Raw genomic sequence first — 18,695 nt, 5'->3', positions numbered from 1 at the left:
ATGGTCCTCCTTCTCCAACTCTCTGCTCTGGCGGTGATGGATTGCAGGATGTACTGCGTGAGGTGATGCTCCAATGATGTTTCTTCGGCAACTTCTAGATCTCGTCTCAAGCGGCAAGCGGCTATTGTGGTCTCTAAATCCTGATATGGTGAGGGCATTTGCAGGTGTCCTTTTTCTTTACTGTTGCTTCAGTGCATTTTTCAACCTCGAGTGGACAGTCTACAATTAATGGAAAGAACAAGGCCTAGTAATTTCAAATGGTTTCATAATCACTGGAATGTAGTATAAAACACATAACCAACATACTCTACACTAAATTAACGTTAAACAACGTGTAACCAACATACACTGAATTTCTTTTATCTTCTTCCAGATTAATTATTTGGTAGTCTTCGGTTTATTCTTGGACGAATTTCTTGTACCTCGGCCTGATACCTTGCGCATCTTAGCAGCAGGTTCGTCCAAACCATGCTCATCGTTGCTACCAGCACCAGCTTTGTTTGGTCCTGTAGTCTTGACATCATCTTTGCTGCCATGTTCAATGCTTTGTTTCTTCTTGCCGCCAGCAATTTTCCTTCTTATTTTGGAAGGGGCACTTATGACATCCTTGTTTTGCTCTCCCTTGGCAGCCTTGAATGTTGCCACTCTCTTTCTTGGCTTCAAATCATCATCAGCTTCCACTTCTACTTCTGTCCCTGCTTCCTTGGCATCACCATCCTCGCTCACTTGCCCTGGGCTAGACACTACTTTTTTGTTAGATTGGGTCCCAGTCAGCTTCTGCAGTTGTGGCACATAGGCTGTAGTCTAAATAGAGAGAGTACAAATCAGAGGGTTAGATAGATTTAGGATGGCAGAAAGTGTGATAGTGAAGTAGTGTTGGCGTGTTGCTCACCCTGCCACCAGCTGTTATGAATTCAATTTTCTTTCCTGCAATAACCAGAAACTGGATAAATCTGATGAGGGCCAAAGGATAACAAACTGGAGCACATAATTACTGACATTCCTATTTTCATGCATAATTGCCGCAGTTCATCTTATGAAATGCAAAATTACGACGAGTTCCATCAGTGGCCAATTTTCCCAAATAATGGACGTGACCATGTTCAAGACTATCATTTTTTTCCTTTAGAAACTCACCATCGACTTTACCAGGCTTCTTGCCCCAGCGGTGATGAAACAACCATTCCACAGGAAAGCGATCACAATCAGCATCAACATCGACAGCATATTTCACAACCTAATAAATTTTTGGGTCAAGACACAAGTATTCTGCAAGGTATACAGTAGTGCAGTACAGTTACTCAAAACAATGTAAAGTTAGACTAACTTCTTGGATGCTTTGATGTAGCGCTTCACAACTCTCCCTTGTTAGGCTAGAAGCAATCTGCAATGGATGGATTTTCGACTACAAATAATAACATGAATTTTGTTATGGCCAAGCCGCACTGAAACACAAGTGCAGAAGATGCAGCAGTTCTATCTATTGAACAGTAGCAGATTTATTTCCTAGACTCCTAGGTGTGTGTTAGCCGAAATTATTAGGGATAAGATCAGATTGCTTAGGGTCCATGGAATGGCTATTAATTCCTTTTTGAATTATTAGCTGGAGGGGGGCAATGCATAACAAAATGAATTCCTGGTCCCACCCCCTCTTGTACAATCAGGCCTCTAGCATCCAAGGATGAGTGTCCAACCCTTAGTCCTAGCGTTCGTACATTTCCAGGCCCATAACAAATTCAAAGTTCAGGTATTTCGTTTGGTGCAAGCTTCACAAATTTCTGTACCAATACCTGGTAAAGCACCTCATCTGCAATCCAATTACCAATGCCTGATATGAAGCTCTGCTCATAAAAACAAACACAAGATGTCAATTATGGTATTATCAGAAAAAGAACAAGTTAATTCTGTATATCATAGGAAAACATAATTGTAAAGCCAATAATTTCTATCGACTCAACGATGATCACCTGATCAAGTAAAAGAGCTTTTATTCCAATCTTCTTCCTGCTCAGTGAGTCCACAAAATTATCAACAGACATCGGCTCAAAGAGCGCATCTGGACCTAACTCAGAAATTGGAGGTACAGTTTCAGGCTGCCAACAATACTTGAGTGAGCAAAGTTTTATAAAATTTAAAGGAAAACAACCGAACTCTTGCCTTGCCTCCAGATAATTTAAACTGAACTTGAGAAAGCAATAAAAGCACTTACATCATCAAATAACCGAACTCTTGCAAAGCGCCTCTTATCAGTGAAGGAAAACTCCAAGCCATCATCAAGCTGTACAATGCATAAATTTTAAAAGGTTGGGCACATCAAAGTTAAAAACTAACTTCAGATGAGGCTTGGCTCCCAGTGTGAACAGGTTAGAGACATCAATGATAACTCCAAGCCGTAGAGCTCCTTCCTAGCCATCTTCAGGAGGGACTAACTAGTGCGGAAATTCCAAACTTGGCCAACGATTGATGATATAATTTCTTTTATTACAAGGGAATTAAGTGTCTTAATCTCATGAGGGCTATTTGTGCCAGGCCGCAGGTTTCCGTGTGCTAGCTCTACTCCTGGCGAATGAGCCAGGGCCTCCATATCCTATTTTTGCTGGCATTCCCCGGAACATGCCCAATTCTGAAGAGCGGGTGATGAACATTAGAATCTCTGTCCATGAGTTTATTATAAGCTTGGTGTGTTGAAAGATATGGGCTACTGAAACATTGCCTTTCCTGCTTATCTACAGCCACGGTTATTCTACAAATTAACCAACAAAAGTTTGCAAGAGAAGTGACTCATGCGACTTTCAACTCGTGAGCTCACACCTGAAGTTCACCATTTTGAACAAGCACTGCCGCAAAAGCAACACATTACCACAGATAACTCCGCGTTTAGAATAACTGAAAAGAATCTGCACATTGTTTTTTGGGCTCCTGACCTCGACGAAGAATTTGGAGTACTTGGAGGGCCACTCGTCCTCAGAGTTGACAGCTGATCTGAAACCATCCATAAGCTACGTTATGAGCTCCAACTGTACAAGTAATAATCTATCCTAGTGAAACAACAGTGAGATACGAAACGAAAAAGAGTACTTGCCTCTTGTACTTTGTGACGGCAACGCCCTTTATGTAGATCGCACCTGCCATTCCTGCAAAGCCAGAGCATGTTCATGTCAACCTCGGTGTTTGCTGAAGCCAAAATATCTCCCCCTTTCCCAACTCTGCCTCTTTTGGAGGACAGTAATCGGCAGCAATTGTCATTGGGATATCATCAGCGAGCAATTAAGCGAATTCATGTTGACACTACATGGGATTTCTATGGGAATCGAGCATAAATCGTTGCCAATCAAGCTAATGCACCTCCAGCGAGTTACTGCAGAACAAGACTGCAATTGGCAAAGCAAGCAGAGGCAGGGTAGGTCCGGGAAACTGTCGTGTGGTGGTAGTGGTGGGTACTGACCGAACTGGAAGGAGGGGAAGGGCGGGGCGTCGAGGCGGAGCCAGAGGTTCTTGCCCCTCCGGCGCGCGGCCACGATGGTCCTGCCCACCATAGCGCGCTCGAAGGCCACGCGCCCGGCGGCGGCGACGACGACCTTGGAGTCGTCCGCGACGGCGCAGCGCGTGATGCGGCGGCCCACGCAGTGCGCCTCCAGCGCCCTCCGCGCCGCCTCCACCTCCGGAAGTTCCGGCATCCCCGCTCTCTCTCTCTCTCTCCCCTGAGTCCTCTCCGGCGCCAGTGTCAGACAGGCAGGGGCAGCACGGCGAGCGTGTCCATCCCAACCGGGCCCCAAGTGCGAATGGGCTGAGTTTGGGCGTCTCCTCACGCGTGCGCGGGCCGTGCGGATGGGCGGGCCCATCGGGACGTGATTGATGTGAACACATTTATTATGGGTCACCTCAAAAAGAAATTTTGGTTGCAAGCTGTCATGTGTTAATAAAGCCTGACTGTCTTTCCTAAAAAAAGCTGTCATGTGTTTTTTTAGATCTAAAAACACCTGCCATGTTTTTGTAAAAACAAAAATGCAGGCTGTCATGTCATAAATTCTGATCGTACTTATAATGCATGCACAAGAACTACTTCTTCCGTTCCTAAATATTTGCCTTTTTAGAGATTTCAACAAGTGACTACATACAAAGCAAAATGAATGAATTTACACTCTAAAATATGTCTATATACATCCGTATATAATAATCCATTTAAAATCTCTAAAAAGAACGTAGGAAGTAACTCATAGTGGAAATAAGCTGCGGCAATCTACGCCTATGGATCTTACTGTGCCCCGGCTGTGTGGAACCTTAAAGTGCCCCCCTCCCCCCAAAAGAATCCATGTGTTTCTTTGGTTGTTCTTTAACAATAAACTAATGACTAACCCTCGCAAAAAAAACAATAAACTAATGATTAGAAATAGTCTTAGGAAAAGACAAATAATCAAAGGGACACGCTATGCATCCGCGGGCTGATCTTTTAAAAGATCGGCCGGGCGCAAGCCGTCAGATTTGACGCATCGAGCGGCCGAGTGTTCCTATCCATTATTGCAACAGATGCCTTGTTGCGAAAATTTCTGGCAACAGACATCTTGTTGCGGAATTTTTTGCAACGGACATCTTGTTGCATAATATTTTTAGAATTTTTCTGCAACAACCATCTTGTTGTATTTTCTATGGCAACAGAGGAATTGTTACAGGATTATATTTCTACAAAACGAAGCTGCGTCACATCACAGTAGTCGTTCGCCGTCAAGATTTGCAACAATACTGTTGTTGTTGAAATAGGTGCTTGCACTTGCCTTTATGCTAAGGACGTGTGCATTAGTAAAAAACAGGGCTTTGGTCTAGGCCTGACCAACTCATTAGTCCCGGTTCAATAACGAACCGGGACCCATGGGGGCAGAGGTCCTGGTTCATGAAGCCAGGGGGCTGGCCGGGCCTCGTGGGGCATTGGTCCTGGTTCCAGCCAGGAACCGGGACCAATGGTTGTGGGCCCATCGGTCCCGGTTCGTGGCTAGAATCGGGACCAAAAAGGGTCATTTCGTCCTGGTTTCAGCCACGAACCGGGACTAATGAGGAACCGGAACCAATCAGATGTCTATATATACCCCCTCGCCCGAGCAGTGCACTGCACTCCTCTGTTTTTCTGGCCGGCCGTTGGAGAGTTTTGTGGTGCTCTAGCTCACCTCCTATCCACATGAGGTGTTCGATGAAATGCGCGAGCCACACTTAAGCTTTCTCCTCTCGAAACTCCTTGTCCAAACTCCATTTTCCTCAAGATTTGTCTAGGTTTCATTACTAGGGAAAAGCCTATACACAGAACCTTACCAGCAGCATGTTTTAAAATAAGGCCCTGCTGCTATACAGCAGTAGCGCGCTCCAGCAGAACACGCTGCTAAAATAAAAGTAGCAGTAGTGCGCCTCCTCGCGCTACTGCTATAATTGCCACACACACACCCCTGCGAAGCTAGTTCTAGTAGCAGCGCGTTAATACAAAGAGCGCTACTGCTACAGATCATATCAGTAGCGCATTTCCTAATAACCGCTACTACTAAGTTTACTAAAAAATAGTCACACCTCGCTCCGCGAAGAGGGTTTCTACCACCTTAAATATGTTACTTCTTAAATTATCACAAGCACTTGGTCTTCATTGAACTCTATGTATAGAATTTGTAGCCGCAATATGAGTCTTCACCGGTTCCTAAATCGGTGAGGACTCATGTTGACAAATCAGATTGTACACAAAAAGATCATTGATGATCAATGTATTTTTATGTTTATTTTTACATGCTGACATGTAGCAGTAGCGTGTTCTGAGTGAAAGGCGCTACTGCTAGGTCGTTTCGCAGTAGCGTCTTTTCCTATAGCGCGCTAATGCTAAGCCATTCTATCTTCCACCCCTCACTCTCCTCTCTTCGATCCACTCACACTGACACTCACTCGATCTCCCCCCTCAACCCCCCGCGCCAGTCCTCCCCTGCCGGTCGCCCTCGCCCCCGCCGGCCTCCCTCGCCTACTCCTCCCTCTGCGCCGTCGTCACCTCCTCCTCCTCGCTGGACACGGTACCGCCCTCCTCCTCCGTCCTCCGTCCACTCCTTCGTTCGTCGCCGGTCGACCCCTCCTCGCTCCGCCTTCCTCCTTCGTCCTACTCTCTCCTCCCTCCTCCAGTCGCCCCTCCTTCTCCCTCCTCCCTCCTCCATCCACAACCCCTCCTCCCTGCTACATTTTGATTTAGTAGGCTAGTTCATATGCAACATTTTGATTTAGTTGATTTAGTAGGCTAGTTGATTTAGTTGATTTATAGAACATTTTGATTTATTTGATTTAGTACGCAAGTTGATAGCTCTGAAGATTTGGCATGACCTAGCTAGATGCTTGGAAAGAAATGCTCCATTTTATTGTTATTTTTTCTGTACATGGATAGCTAGATGCTTTTTTTTTCTGTAATAAGTTATTTTTTGGCAAAATATAGGTGCCAATTTAGTTAAATTTGCCACTTGTTTTTTAATCAGTTATCTTAGGCAATAGGGGCCAAATTAGATGAAACTAGTCATCAACCCGTGCGTCCGCACGGGCTAGCTTACTTTTACATATATTGGAAAAATATTAAATGAATATTTGTTAGCTCCTTGGACAGGAAATTATTTGGTACCAAAACCTAGTACATGAAAAGTAAATAAATTTCCACGGCAATAAGAAGCATATAATTTCTTTTATTTATAGTGTGAGTCGAAACATGCTATGCTTCCCAAATCCACTCTCTCAAAACATACTTGCGTCATATACCATGACATTGTGTGGAAACCCTGAATGACTCCTATAAGATCGGTTAAAAGAAGAAAGAAATTGCATTTTGAAGATTCAGTAAGAATGTATAAAAGTTAAAAAATGGTTTATATTAAAAATGTGTGCATTACTTTTATCTACAGTGTGCTCTTTTAGATCCACACATCATTAATTTTTGTCTAACCCAGAAATAAAAATATTTTTTAATATGTAGTGGACATTAATATTTACAATAAATCAGGTTTATTTTACATGACACTTCATAGGATCGGAGTATTTCTAAGAAATCCTGACCCGTACAAACTATTCATTGTTTTTATACGCTTCAAAGAAACATAGTTTTACGTGATTTTAATAATACATGTGTTTTCTCTTCCATGTGTTTTTGACTACTACAAATAAAAGAGGTCCTATATTTTGTTAACACAGTAAGGGTACTTGAATGAACACTTCAAGCTAGGTATAATCGCCTAAAAAATGAGCTCCATGGCTCAGCCTAACCATTGAATTATGACATGTCCAAATAACCGATATGATGTGCATTAACTGGGTGACGTGTAGAGAACCAAAAATCAGCAAATATATACGACATGGATTAGAAGGAAACAAAAGAATAAGGTCTAATTAGACAATATTTATGAAATGTGACAAAGTAAAACAATAATAGAAACAGATGCATTGTTACAAAACATATCTGAGTGAACAGAACAATCAAGCGCAACTTGTAGGTAGCGAGTGTGCATATGCAAAACAATAATGGAAAGGCAATGCTATTCGATATCCAAACAAATGTTGCAACCAATAAATAATTTTATGCACATTTGTAATGAAAGTGCATGCCGATGAGATCTGGACAAAAGGATCACAACGCATTGCATAGGGAGCAATGGACCTGACATGAAGTAGAAACCAACATTTAACTAACCCTTATACGCACATAATTCCATCGGTTACTTCCAGCAATTTCAATGGTGACCTAGCCACTCTTGTTATTAGTGTCAATCAAATCATTATAAATTGTGATTTGCTCCCAATATTTATTATTTTCATGGTACCATCGCTGATGAACCTAAAACTAAATCACGTCATAAAGTCCAAATCCCTCGCATGTTCAAATGAATGCCCTTCAGTATACTCGTCAAGGGATAAAACAGACACAAATTTCCATAAGATTTACACGCAAAAAAAATTCCTTCAGATTTTACGGGCAGCAATGCAAAACAACATTATATCACTCAATACGTCAAAGAAGTATAAGTGTGCCTATAAGCTCAAATATAAATATGGAAGCAGCTGTTAGTGTATGAAGATTTATACTTTGCTTATGTTGCCTGGAAGATATATACCATGCACAATCTAGGATGTATATGTGCAGATGTAGGAAGTGGCAGCCACAGAATAGCGATCTGACTAATAATTGGAAACTTATTACGCTTGTATAAATCTATTCATGGCTTTAAATTCTTTAGTGAAGCAGTTGATTACATCGATTTTCTTGGAAAGAAAGAATGAAGAGAAATAACCTTTTTTATAGAATAATAAAAGAGAAAGAGCTTATGCACGGACAATATTACCAACTTTAACAAAAAAACAGTCCCAGTTCAACACGTATTGTCATTATATAAATATACATAACCATGAGGCATGCATACGTGACCCCCAGTTTCATCCATAAACAAACTACAGTCGATAAAATCATACATATATTGAGGAGTACCTGCAGTAGTGTCAAATTTCAACCACATCAGTGGACACAGATGGTGTCATACCTGGACAAACAGGGTTGTTGTTGCTATGTTTCTCTTGCAATAGGGGGTCAACCATAGCAACACTGTAGCAGTCACAAAAAATAATGCTGGTCTCCGGCAGCCAATTGTATTTACCGACCATGCGGTCACCTTGTGCTCCCAGCCTCGATCATTTTTCCAGATCAATGCAGGAAGCGGATCAAATGCAAAAGAATATAACATAATGTAATTGTTCGTTGGTCCAACTACTGGGAAGTGGCTGCCATATTACTTGATTGCGTTAAGCGCTGGACGCTCTGGCAGGACGCCAGGACCCTGGCAGCCCTACGGCTGATGGAAGCACATAAATCTGCTCGCTCGTGTGCACAATCTGCAATGGAGTTGTTCACATACACAAAGATAGGGGATAGGAAAACTTGAAGTAGCCGAGGTCAGGGAGGAGAACTGAAGGACAAACGCACTGGTGTCGGTTTCATGCAGGGTTGTGGCGCCATGATGACTTGAGCTACTTGATTCTTTCCTGATGAGATCCTTCAGGAAGCTAGCAGATGTCTATGTAGAAGGCTGCTCGATTGACCGAAACATGGCAACACGCATGTACACAACCTCCATGATCGAACATGCACAGCTGGAAATACAATGGAGGTCAATCCAACCGAAAATCATTTTAGATCATGGGAGAGAAAAGAGGTGGGGGGACGATGTGCTACCTGTGGTGGCAGAATCTCAAGCGAAGAGCGAATTTGATAGAACTCGAGAGGACAGCTGCGGCCTGCCATGGCATTGGAGGGAGGATATCTATTACTTTGGTAACATTAGGCCCATCATCTCCTTGCTGCAGGTACATATCGAGCCCTCATCTCACCTCCATCTGCTTAGCCGTACTGCTCCTCGCAGGAACTCATGCAAGAAGCACGTCGGGAGAGGCATCATCTGGACTGAGAAGCGGCAGCGCTGATGGGTCATAACGTGGAGAGGAAACGTCGCAATAGTTGCCGGATGAGGAGATGGTTAGAACGGAATTTATGGAAAAGTGGAGGAGAAGGCTTGAGCGAGAGAGTCGCCATTGGATTCTAATGGACTAACACGATGGCAAAAGTAGAGGCGCCAGAGGGAGATGGTCTTCCTATTCCTACATGCCTGGGAGAGATAAGAGACGGTCACCAATAAATTATGGACGCTGATAAGTGCCACACGTGTGGACGTTAGGGAGTCTGCCCACACATTTTGTGTGATGTATAAAAGAAACAATCCACACACTTACGTGTGGGCAAAACAAGTAATGCCCACACATCTTTTTTTCCCTCCCGACCCCTCTCACACACGTGCATGTGGGCGAAAAAAGATAGAGCCCACATGCCCCGTACGTCAGGCCTCGTACCTCGTGGTCCCGCACGCCCCGCGTGACAGTCACCGCGTGCTCGTAGTTGTCATGGTCCAGACCCTCGTCCATGTTCGTTTAACTGCAGTTGCCATGTTGCTGAACTACGGTTGCCATGTCGGACAACTACAGTTGTCATGGTTGCTCAACTGCAGTTGCCATCTCATGTCAAAAGTTCAAGATGCCATTTTTGGGCAACTGCAGCTGTTGCCATGTATGGTCTGCTTTACTATAGTTGCCATGATTTGAAAACTTTAGGGGTTTGCCACCTACTAACACTAGGCAATTGCCATGTATGGTCTGATTTACTACAGTTGCCATGATTTGAAAACCTTCGAAGTTGCCACCTACTAACACTAGGCAGTTGCCGTGTAGCGCTACAAAAAGACATGGCAAAACAATATGTTCGGGTAAAAAAGAGAGAGTTGCCATCTGCTTACAAGCACATTAGGGCAGTTGTCGTGTACCCTGCAAAAAACATGGCAACTGAGATGTCCGGGTAAGAAAAAAGTGAGAGTTGCCACCTGCTTATAAAACACACTAGGGCAGTTGCCATGTGCACTGCAAAACACATGGCAAGTGGCAACTTGGGTGTGGGAGATGAGACGGGCGTGTGGGCGAGATGGCAAATGCCCACACACCAGCCCTTGTGCGTGAGTGAAAAGTGGCGTGTGGGCGAACTGTTGAACGCCCACACACCAGCCCTTCCCGTGTGGTGAAACAGCCGTGTGGGCGACCGGATGAATGCCCACACACCAGCCCAGTCCTACGTGGCACTAAAAACATGCCAAGATTCGTGCGCTCACACACGGACGCGGATCCAAGCGTGTGGGCGAGGTGCAAACGCCCACACGTGTGGGCGTTAGGCTTTTCGTAAATTATAGGGATCTTGGAGAGTAGATATAGATTGTTTTATTTGAACCAAAGAGATAGAGAATGCTTTAATTAGAGAAGGAATAAACGGTGAAGAAGTAGAAGGGGTCGTATCTTTGCTGGATTCTATTGTTACAACCGATTGTGGGCCTTCATGTTTTTTATTGAGCCACAAATTATATCGGTGCCCCGCAAAAAAAAGGAATTATATCGGTGGATCTACACCATAATAAATCGGTTCCACCAGATTAACATCTCCTAGTTACTGATTAACATGGTAATTTTTTGGGAGTCTGTAATTAGTATTGGTATAGAAAGATTGATATATAGATGTCTTGGTAGATGATACCCTGAAGTCCCTGATTTGGTAGATATTTGTGAAAAGTTTTTTCGACAATAGGTGCCGCTGGAATGCTTTGGTAGGTGGTACCTTGTCATCATATATGTTACTAGATCTTTGGATTATAATTGTCCATCAAATTGCTTCTCGCGGAAGAATCTCTTCATCTAGAGATATCCGCGATATATACACAAGATTTGGCATTTGCCTGCTAGCTGTTGGTTCTATTCTAAAAGGTGTTAGTAAGCTATGAAAATATAACTTAAGAAGAACCAAAAATATCACATGCTACTATTTTTCTTTCCTGTGAAGTGGATCGTTAATCCTTTGCTCATATTGCTTTAGGAAAATGGCACCACCACCACCACCACCACCATGTCGACTGTGCAAGTCAATGTGCGCCAACAGCCTTGCAACTAGCAAGATGTTCGGCATCTACTTCCAGCCGAGTTTTCGTCATGCGGCGGCAAGAAATTATATAAAATGTAACAACTATTTTTATTTTAGTGTTGGCATTACTGCATTGTGTCATTTTGCTTTTTTACACAGATCGTCCCATGCAATATGAGGTTGAAATTCAACAAGCTGATAGGAGACACTGTGACATTTGAGGCTCCTGGGGGGGCGTACACTATGGAGGTCGAGAAAGGACGCAATATGTCGCAGATTGTAGGAGATGGATGGGCCCGTTTCCTTGCCCGCATGCGTCTTACTGGTGGTGAGTTGATCAGCTTCTCCTTCAGAGCAGAAAGACCCAAGCTGGTTGTCATTTATATCAACCTTGTGGAAGATGATGAGGACCCACTCGATGAATATGATGAGGACCCACTTCATGGAGCCATCATAGCTCAAAGAATGAGGCTGAGCGAAGAGGAGGTGTGCAACCTATGGGACATAATTCCGTCATGTGATGACTTTATCGGGGTGCCATTCGTGACCCGCCTGACAAGTACCATCGTCGATCGGCATGATAAGTTATGTTATACTTACAAACGTAAATTATCCAATGATATGCTTATTGTAGAGTCCAATGATATGCTGTGTGGAATCTAGTCGACAATATGCTTTAGTGTAGAGTCCGATCACATGCTTATTAGTGTAGAATCCAAGGAACTATTAATAGTGTAGATAATCCATATATACTTATTAGTAGAATTCATGCTTAGAACAAATGTGTAGTACTGTGTCTTTTGATAGTGTAGAAATCTATACTTAATAGGAATATATTTGCAAGAGTATGTGCGAGGCTATTTATTAATTGATATGTTTTTTTTATTCAGAAATTGCCAAAGAGCTTATCTGTGAGTTGTGGTATCGAGCCTGATGAAGAAGGCTCAGCTGGACTACTCCTTACCGCAAGGGGCTTCGTCACCACCTATACTTACTGCATGGACACGGATGGTCGCACACACTTAAACTCGGTTGGGTGGAAGAGATTCCTCGTTGGCAAGAATCTTCGTGTTGGACAGGCCATCCTAATTACTATCAGGAACACCCATCGCCCAGGCTTGAGGTTGATGATCGTCGTCGATATCATCTAGAACTACATATGTGTGTGTGGTTGTATGACTATATATACCTAGTAGAACTGCTATATATGTGTGGATGTAAGACTACCTAGTACTGCTTGAGGATGCATGTTGACTATATATGAAATTGTTATCTAGTCACTAGTAGAAAAATGGCCATTTGTCCCGGTTCATAAGGCCCATCTGTCCCGGTTGGGGAACCGGGACTAAAGGGTTGTTACTAATGCCCTAGGCCTTTAGTCCCGGTTCTTATACTAACCGAGACAGATGGGCCTCCACGTGGCCGCTCCGGCGAGCCCAGGCACGAGGGCATTTGGTCCCGGTTGGTAGCACCAACCGGGACCAATAAGCTTCCACGCGTCAGCATTTCAGGGGCTGTTTTTTTTTTGAAAGGAGGTGGTTTAGGGGTTTTGGGGGTTAATTTAGGTTGGTATAGGTAGCTAATAGAGAAATGTGTCCTCTCTGATCTCCGTGCTACTGCTAATACTATGCCTAAACATGACTTAGATTGAAGTGAGGCAACGTGTGGTGCATGCCGAAAGTAATACTAATCCTAACTTGATCAAGTTTGGATTGTACCACTTTCGACATGCACCACATGCATGTTGCCTTCACTTCACTTCAATCCATGTTCATTTCACCCACAAATATATAATAACTCTTCATGCTCGCATCATGCACATCATCATAATAACAAGTCCTACTAATCATCATCATACAACTTCTACTCGTTATTAATAACAAGTCATACGATCATCATCCTGATAGTCATCAAACCAACCCTACTTAATTGTTCTTAGCACATGATCATCAGTATCAGGTAGGACCTAAATACCCTCTTTAAGGTAAAATAGCATAAAACAATATAGACTCTGACTCTCCATTATGGAGAATGGAGATCATCATGTCTCCAATTCTTGCGCTTCGCTTCCTTTTGCTTCCAAGAACCTCCTTACGACTGGCCATACATTTTTTCCATTTTTTGATTAGCATGTCTCCACTTCTTTGAGAAATCCGGTATGGACAATTGAGATTCGTAGGATGACCTGGATATATGTTCAAAACACGAAGGCTACCATTCTGATACATCAAATGAGGCACACAATCCTCTGGGATTCTCTGTTGAAAAACATAGTAATAACTTCATAGTTAGCAATGATTTACTAGTTTTAGAAGTATGCAAAAGATGCGGATGTCGTAATAGTAAAAAATCTTACCAGGGCACTGGTAGAAAAAGGGCATGTTGTCCCGGTTCGTAAGGGCCTTTTGTCCCGGTTCCTGAACCGGGACTAAAGGGTCGGTACTAATGCCCTGTCCCTTTAGTCCCGGTTCAATCCAGAACCGGGACTGATGGGCCTCCACGTGGCCTGTGCGTGGAGCCCAGGCAGGAGACCCTTTGGTCCTGGTTGGTGGCACCAACCGGGACCAATAGGCATCCACGCGTCAGCATTTCTGTGGCTGGGGTTTTTGTTTTTTTTTGAAGGGGGGGGGGTTTGGGGGTTTTGGGGGTTTTGGGGGGTTAATTTAGGTGTTTCATATATTGTGTTAGCTAGCTATAATTAATAGAGAGAAGTGTCCTCTGTTATGTCCGTGCTTGGTCGACGCTACATACTATACATACGTATAGAGAGGACTAGACACGCTAGCTAGCTAGTAAGCAAACGAAGGAAACAGAAGATTGTCATGAACATATATGCATACAAAGAGAAGTGATAACGACCACCTCTCCTTCTCCGAGAGATTGGTCGAACAACAAGTTCTCGTATATCTATCTGACACTACCGGCTACATATATACAATAATTATCTCTTACAAATATAATCATACGGACTCATGGTCCACATAGTATTCTCCGTCTTCAGCGATCATGTGGTCAAGAAAGAATGCCACCAATTCCTCTTGAATTGCTCGCATGCGAGCTGGTGCTAGGAGTTCATCCCGCTTCCAAAACATCTAATTTGAAGAAGGGGGTCAATACATATATATATGAATGAATGAAACTCAACACAAATGATGGTAATAAAATAAAATTGTGAATGTTGTTATTTACGTACTTCATATTGTTCGTCAGCGTAGCCCCGCTCACAGGTCGTGTGGCGGATGGACTCGCAAACGTAGTATCCATAGAAATCATTCCCTTGTTCCTGCCACAACCACTTTACAAGAAATAGAGGTCAATCAAACTGATAAGCAAGAATGCCAAATCAATAGGAGATGCACGGAACATGCTACTATAGTACTTACTTTCGGGTGTCTAAATTGCAGCTTCTTCGGGAGTCCTGGAGCTTTTTTGGAGAATTTTTTCCAAACCCTGCCAGACAAAGAAAACAATTACTTGATATATCAGGAAATGAACAAAGTTGCTGATATGGTGGATAATGATCGATTTAACTTACTTCTCGAGCATTTCAGTCATGTCCGCATAGTCCCGGGGATCTTTTTGTCTTGACTCTAAGACAGTTACTAGTCCCTGCTCAAGCTTAATCTCTAGGAGAATATAGTGGTAACTGCACACACATGCATAACTCATCAATTACATTACTATAACCTTGACTAATATATAAGGGAAGCCGAATACGCACAAGACAGTAACACTCACTTGAAGTTGTAAGGAAAGAGTATTATATCTTTGTTTTCATTTATTACCAACGATCGTGGCAAGTTGGCCTCGGTATCTGCGGCATGAAATTTAACCTGAGTTGCATCTATGAGATATGTGTTAATGAACCCAATATCACCGACTTGTCTTTTCTTCACGACGAGCGCATGTGCCGGCTCAAGAGCTCCGGATGATTCCAATCACTTGGCCGTTTGCGGTCTGGGAGCTTGACATGGTAGGACCTTTCAAAAGGTCTAAGGATAAAAAGACACATCTCCTGGTGGCAGTTGATAAATTCACCAAGTGGGTTGAGGCGGAGCCTGTGAGTAAATGTGATGCAACCACGGCGGTTCAGTTCATGAAAAAGGTGATTTTCCGTTTCGGTTTTCCACACAGTATTATCACTGACAATGGCACTAATCTGTCCCAGGGGCTATGGAAGAGTTTTGTCAACGAGAACACATCCGGCTTGATGTTTCTTCTGTAGCTCATCCTCAATCCAACGGTCAAGCTGAGAGAGCCAATCAGGAAATTTTGAAAGGGCTCAAACCCCAGCTTATGGTTCCTTTACAGCGAACGCCGGGTTGTTGGGTAGAGGAATTACCCTCGGTGTTATGGAGTATCAACACTACGCCCAATAGGTCTACGGGTTACACACCTTTCTTCATGGATTATGGAGCAGAAGCAGTATTGCCTAGTGACATCCGTCATGACTCACCCCGTGTGGCGGCTTATGTTGAAGCTAATAATGAACAAGCCAGACAGGATGCACTTGACTTGTTGGATGAAGAAAGAGACTTAGCAGCAGCCAGGTCAGCAATTTATCAACAGGACCTGCGTTGTTATCACAACCGCCGGGTTAAGTCCAGGACTTTTCAGGAAGGCGACTTGGTGCTTCGGCTCATCCAGGATCTCTCAGATGCACACAAGTTATTCCCGCCTTGGGAAGGACCCTTTGTGGTCAGTAAGAATTTAAACAATGGGTCATATTACCTCATTGATGTTCGAGAGCATGCAGACTCACGTAAGTCGGAGGAGGAGACCCGCCGGCCATGGAACATTGCTCAACTTCGGGCATACTACACCTGAGCCACCGGCTCTGATCATGTACATACGTTCACATTGTATATATCATGATAAGCAATAAAGTAAGACCATCGGTCTCTTTTCTTTTCAAATATCATACGTCTTTTATCATTTTCAAAAACTATTAAGGAGCCGATCATATTTGAATCAAGTTTACCCTTTTTTGTCCGGCTTATGATTGTATCCGAATCAAAGCTGTAATCTCATGGTCACTTGGGGGCTTCCTGTTCAAACATAGGTCGTATTCGAACCAAAGAGAACATAGATGTCGTAACCCTCTTGATTGGCTCAAGGCCAAACTCACTTGGGGGCTTCTTGATCGTATCCGAATCATAATTAACCCCTCTTGAGTCCGACTTGGATCATATTCGAATCAAGGTCGTTAAAAACCTCTCAAGGTCATTTGGGGGCTTCCTGTTCAAACATAGGTCGTATTCGAACGAAAGAGAACATAGCTGTCGGTACCCTCTTGATCGGCGCAACGCCAAAGCCACTGGGGGCTATATGGTTGTATTCGAACCTTAGCTTAACCCCTTTGGTCCGGTTTACTGACTGTATTCGAATCAGAAACACCCACCTTTTGAATACAAGATTAAATCATGCTTATTATCTGTTACTTGTCTTTTAGTTTTTGTTGTTTTACATATTGTAAACAATTAGCCTGGTTTCCCCCACCGGCTCAACTATTTGACAACACAGCCGCCCGGGTCGTTCACGCCGGCGGTTTACGGATCAAAAGGTGCAACCTATCAAGGTGTAGCAGTCATTGATTTCTTATAAAGGACTTATCAAAATTCCCGGGTTATTTAAACCGACGATCTAAGGATCCAAGGGGACAAGGTATGGTTACTACTTGTATGCACTTACCTGCTGCGTTAACTACAGAGTTAGCTTCAGTTCTTGTCCTTTATTTATATCTGTCTCTATTTTCTATCGTGGCAAACGTATGGGATATAAACTGGGTGTTTTCAAACCTCTTTGGTTTTAAGCCGGACAAGCCAGTATTTTCTTTGTGTGTACAGGCAACAGAGTTCAAGACATTGCAGAGACAAGCATTAAAAGTAACACATACATTGGTATCAGGAAACACAGGTTCACATAGAAGTATTTTATGCGTGATGGCATAAGCAAACATGCGGTGTTTTAAACAACTAAGTTATTACAAGGCTTTATAAGCCCATGAAGATGCTCATTGTCCCTCCCTAGCCGGTTCACCACCTTCTGTTTGCTGGAAATTGGGTTTTGACCAATCAAAGCCATTCACGGCGACAAATTCGGCTTCATCATCGATCAGGCCGACCGGGTCAATCTCCGGGGCAAATGTATGTTCTCTTATTGGTGGGATCAAATCTGTTACTTTGTATGAGGGAGTGGCCATCTTCTTATTCTCACTATCAAAACCCGGCTGGTACTTGTCAACATTGGTGTCATCTCCAAGGCTAATCGCCCGAGGCCGGACTTCGCGTACACAAGCCATGAAGTCATCCTGATCAAAAGGAGACCCGTCCTCCTTCACAGTGGGATAGCCTCTTGCTACGTCCGCTGGGTCTAGGTCTGGCACCCAAGCCTTGGAGCGGCTTAGGGCAGTCAAAGCTCTGGCTCACGCGCAGGAGCGTTTTACTTCTTGGAATCTGGTAGGAAGGATAGACGGCTTCTTTAGGACATCGCTGAGTCGGTTGGGACCTTGATTAGCAGGAGAGATGGCAGCCAGAGCCCATTGTGCGCCGATATACAAATGTTCTACCAAAGTATATACTACCTTCAGTTTAATCAACGGGTCTTGGCTCAGGTTTTTGCTTCGAGGACCTGCATAAATTTTACACAAAGTCAGTTGGCGGATTATACTCCGGTGTGGCAAAAAACACACAAAATGTCAAGTCAGGCAACGTACCATCTGAGACACTCGCCCTTTCAAACCATTTAGTTCTGTTGAAATCTCTTTCAGAGTTGTTTTGCCTGTTTCAGCTTGTTGGATCAGAAGTATTTTTTTCCTTTTCCCAAGTTTTCTCTTTGACAGCAAAGCTAGTCTTCAAATTTTCCGTTGCAGAGAGGCTTATTTGTAGTTTGGAATTAGAAGACTTGATTTCTGTCTCCTGGCTTGCTATCCGAGTCTTTGCGTCAGTCAATTGAGAGTTCAATTCAGACAAGGCATTCTGTGAAACGTTCAGATGAGTCAAGACTTGGTTTCAAATTCAAATATCCAAGTTCAAAATTCAAGTCTCAAGTACTTTACGAATAAACCACTTGACACTTGGGGGCTAATGTATGCCAAATCAAATTTTTACAACTCTACAAACATATTTAAAGTCCCAAGTACCTTAGAAAGTAACATCACTTGGCACTTGGGGGCTAATGTATGCATTTCAACATGTTTATCAAG

At 43.4% G+C, this 18,695-nt stretch overlaps 1 protein-coding gene across 1 annotated transcript; it reads right to left on the bottom strand.

Moving 5' to 3' along the window:
* Positions 1-248: 248 nt before the first annotated feature.
* LOC123149551 (formamidopyrimidine-DNA glycosylase) lies at positions 249-3,787 on the bottom strand. Its single transcript, XM_044569233.1, has 10 exons — positions 3,446-3,787; positions 3,083-3,134; positions 2,925-2,982; positions 2,210-2,278; positions 1,968-2,093; positions 1,791-1,841; positions 1,328-1,405; positions 1,138-1,237; positions 893-927; positions 249-804 (listed from the first exon to the last, which is right to left on the bottom strand). The coding sequence occupies exons 1-10, from the start codon at positions 3,675-3,677 to the stop codon at positions 379-381; spliced, it is 1,227 nt and encodes a 408-aa protein (XP_044425168.1). The 5' UTR covers positions 3,678-3,787; the 3' UTR covers positions 249-378.
* Between the last annotated feature and the right edge of the window lie 14,908 nt (positions 3,788-18,695).

Source organism: Triticum aestivum, chromosome 7A (genome assembly GCF_018294505.1).
Source record: "Triticum aestivum cultivar Chinese Spring chromosome 7A, IWGSC CS RefSeq v2.1, whole genome shotgun sequence".
Taxonomy (NCBI): domain Eukaryota; kingdom Viridiplantae; phylum Streptophyta; class Magnoliopsida; order Poales; family Poaceae; genus Triticum; species Triticum aestivum.
Note: the sequence above shows the minus strand (reverse complement) of the source record. Positions and strands in the feature narration are given on the sequence as shown.

Bases quoted from the DNA above. Each gene is read 5' to 3' on its own strand.
- LOC123149551 (XM_044569233.1), bottom strand. From the start codon at position 3,677: ATGCCGGAACTTCCGGAGGTGGAGGCGGCGCGGAGGGCGCTGGAGGCG. The intron at 1,842-1,967 runs GTGATCATCGTT...TTTTATGAGCAG, and splicing joins AAGCTCTTTTACTTGATCAG to AGCTTCATATCAGGCATTGG. The intron at 1,238-1,327 runs GTTAGTCTAACT...AAAATTTATTAG, and splicing joins TACATCAAAGCATCCAAGAA to GTTGTGAAATATGCTGTCGA.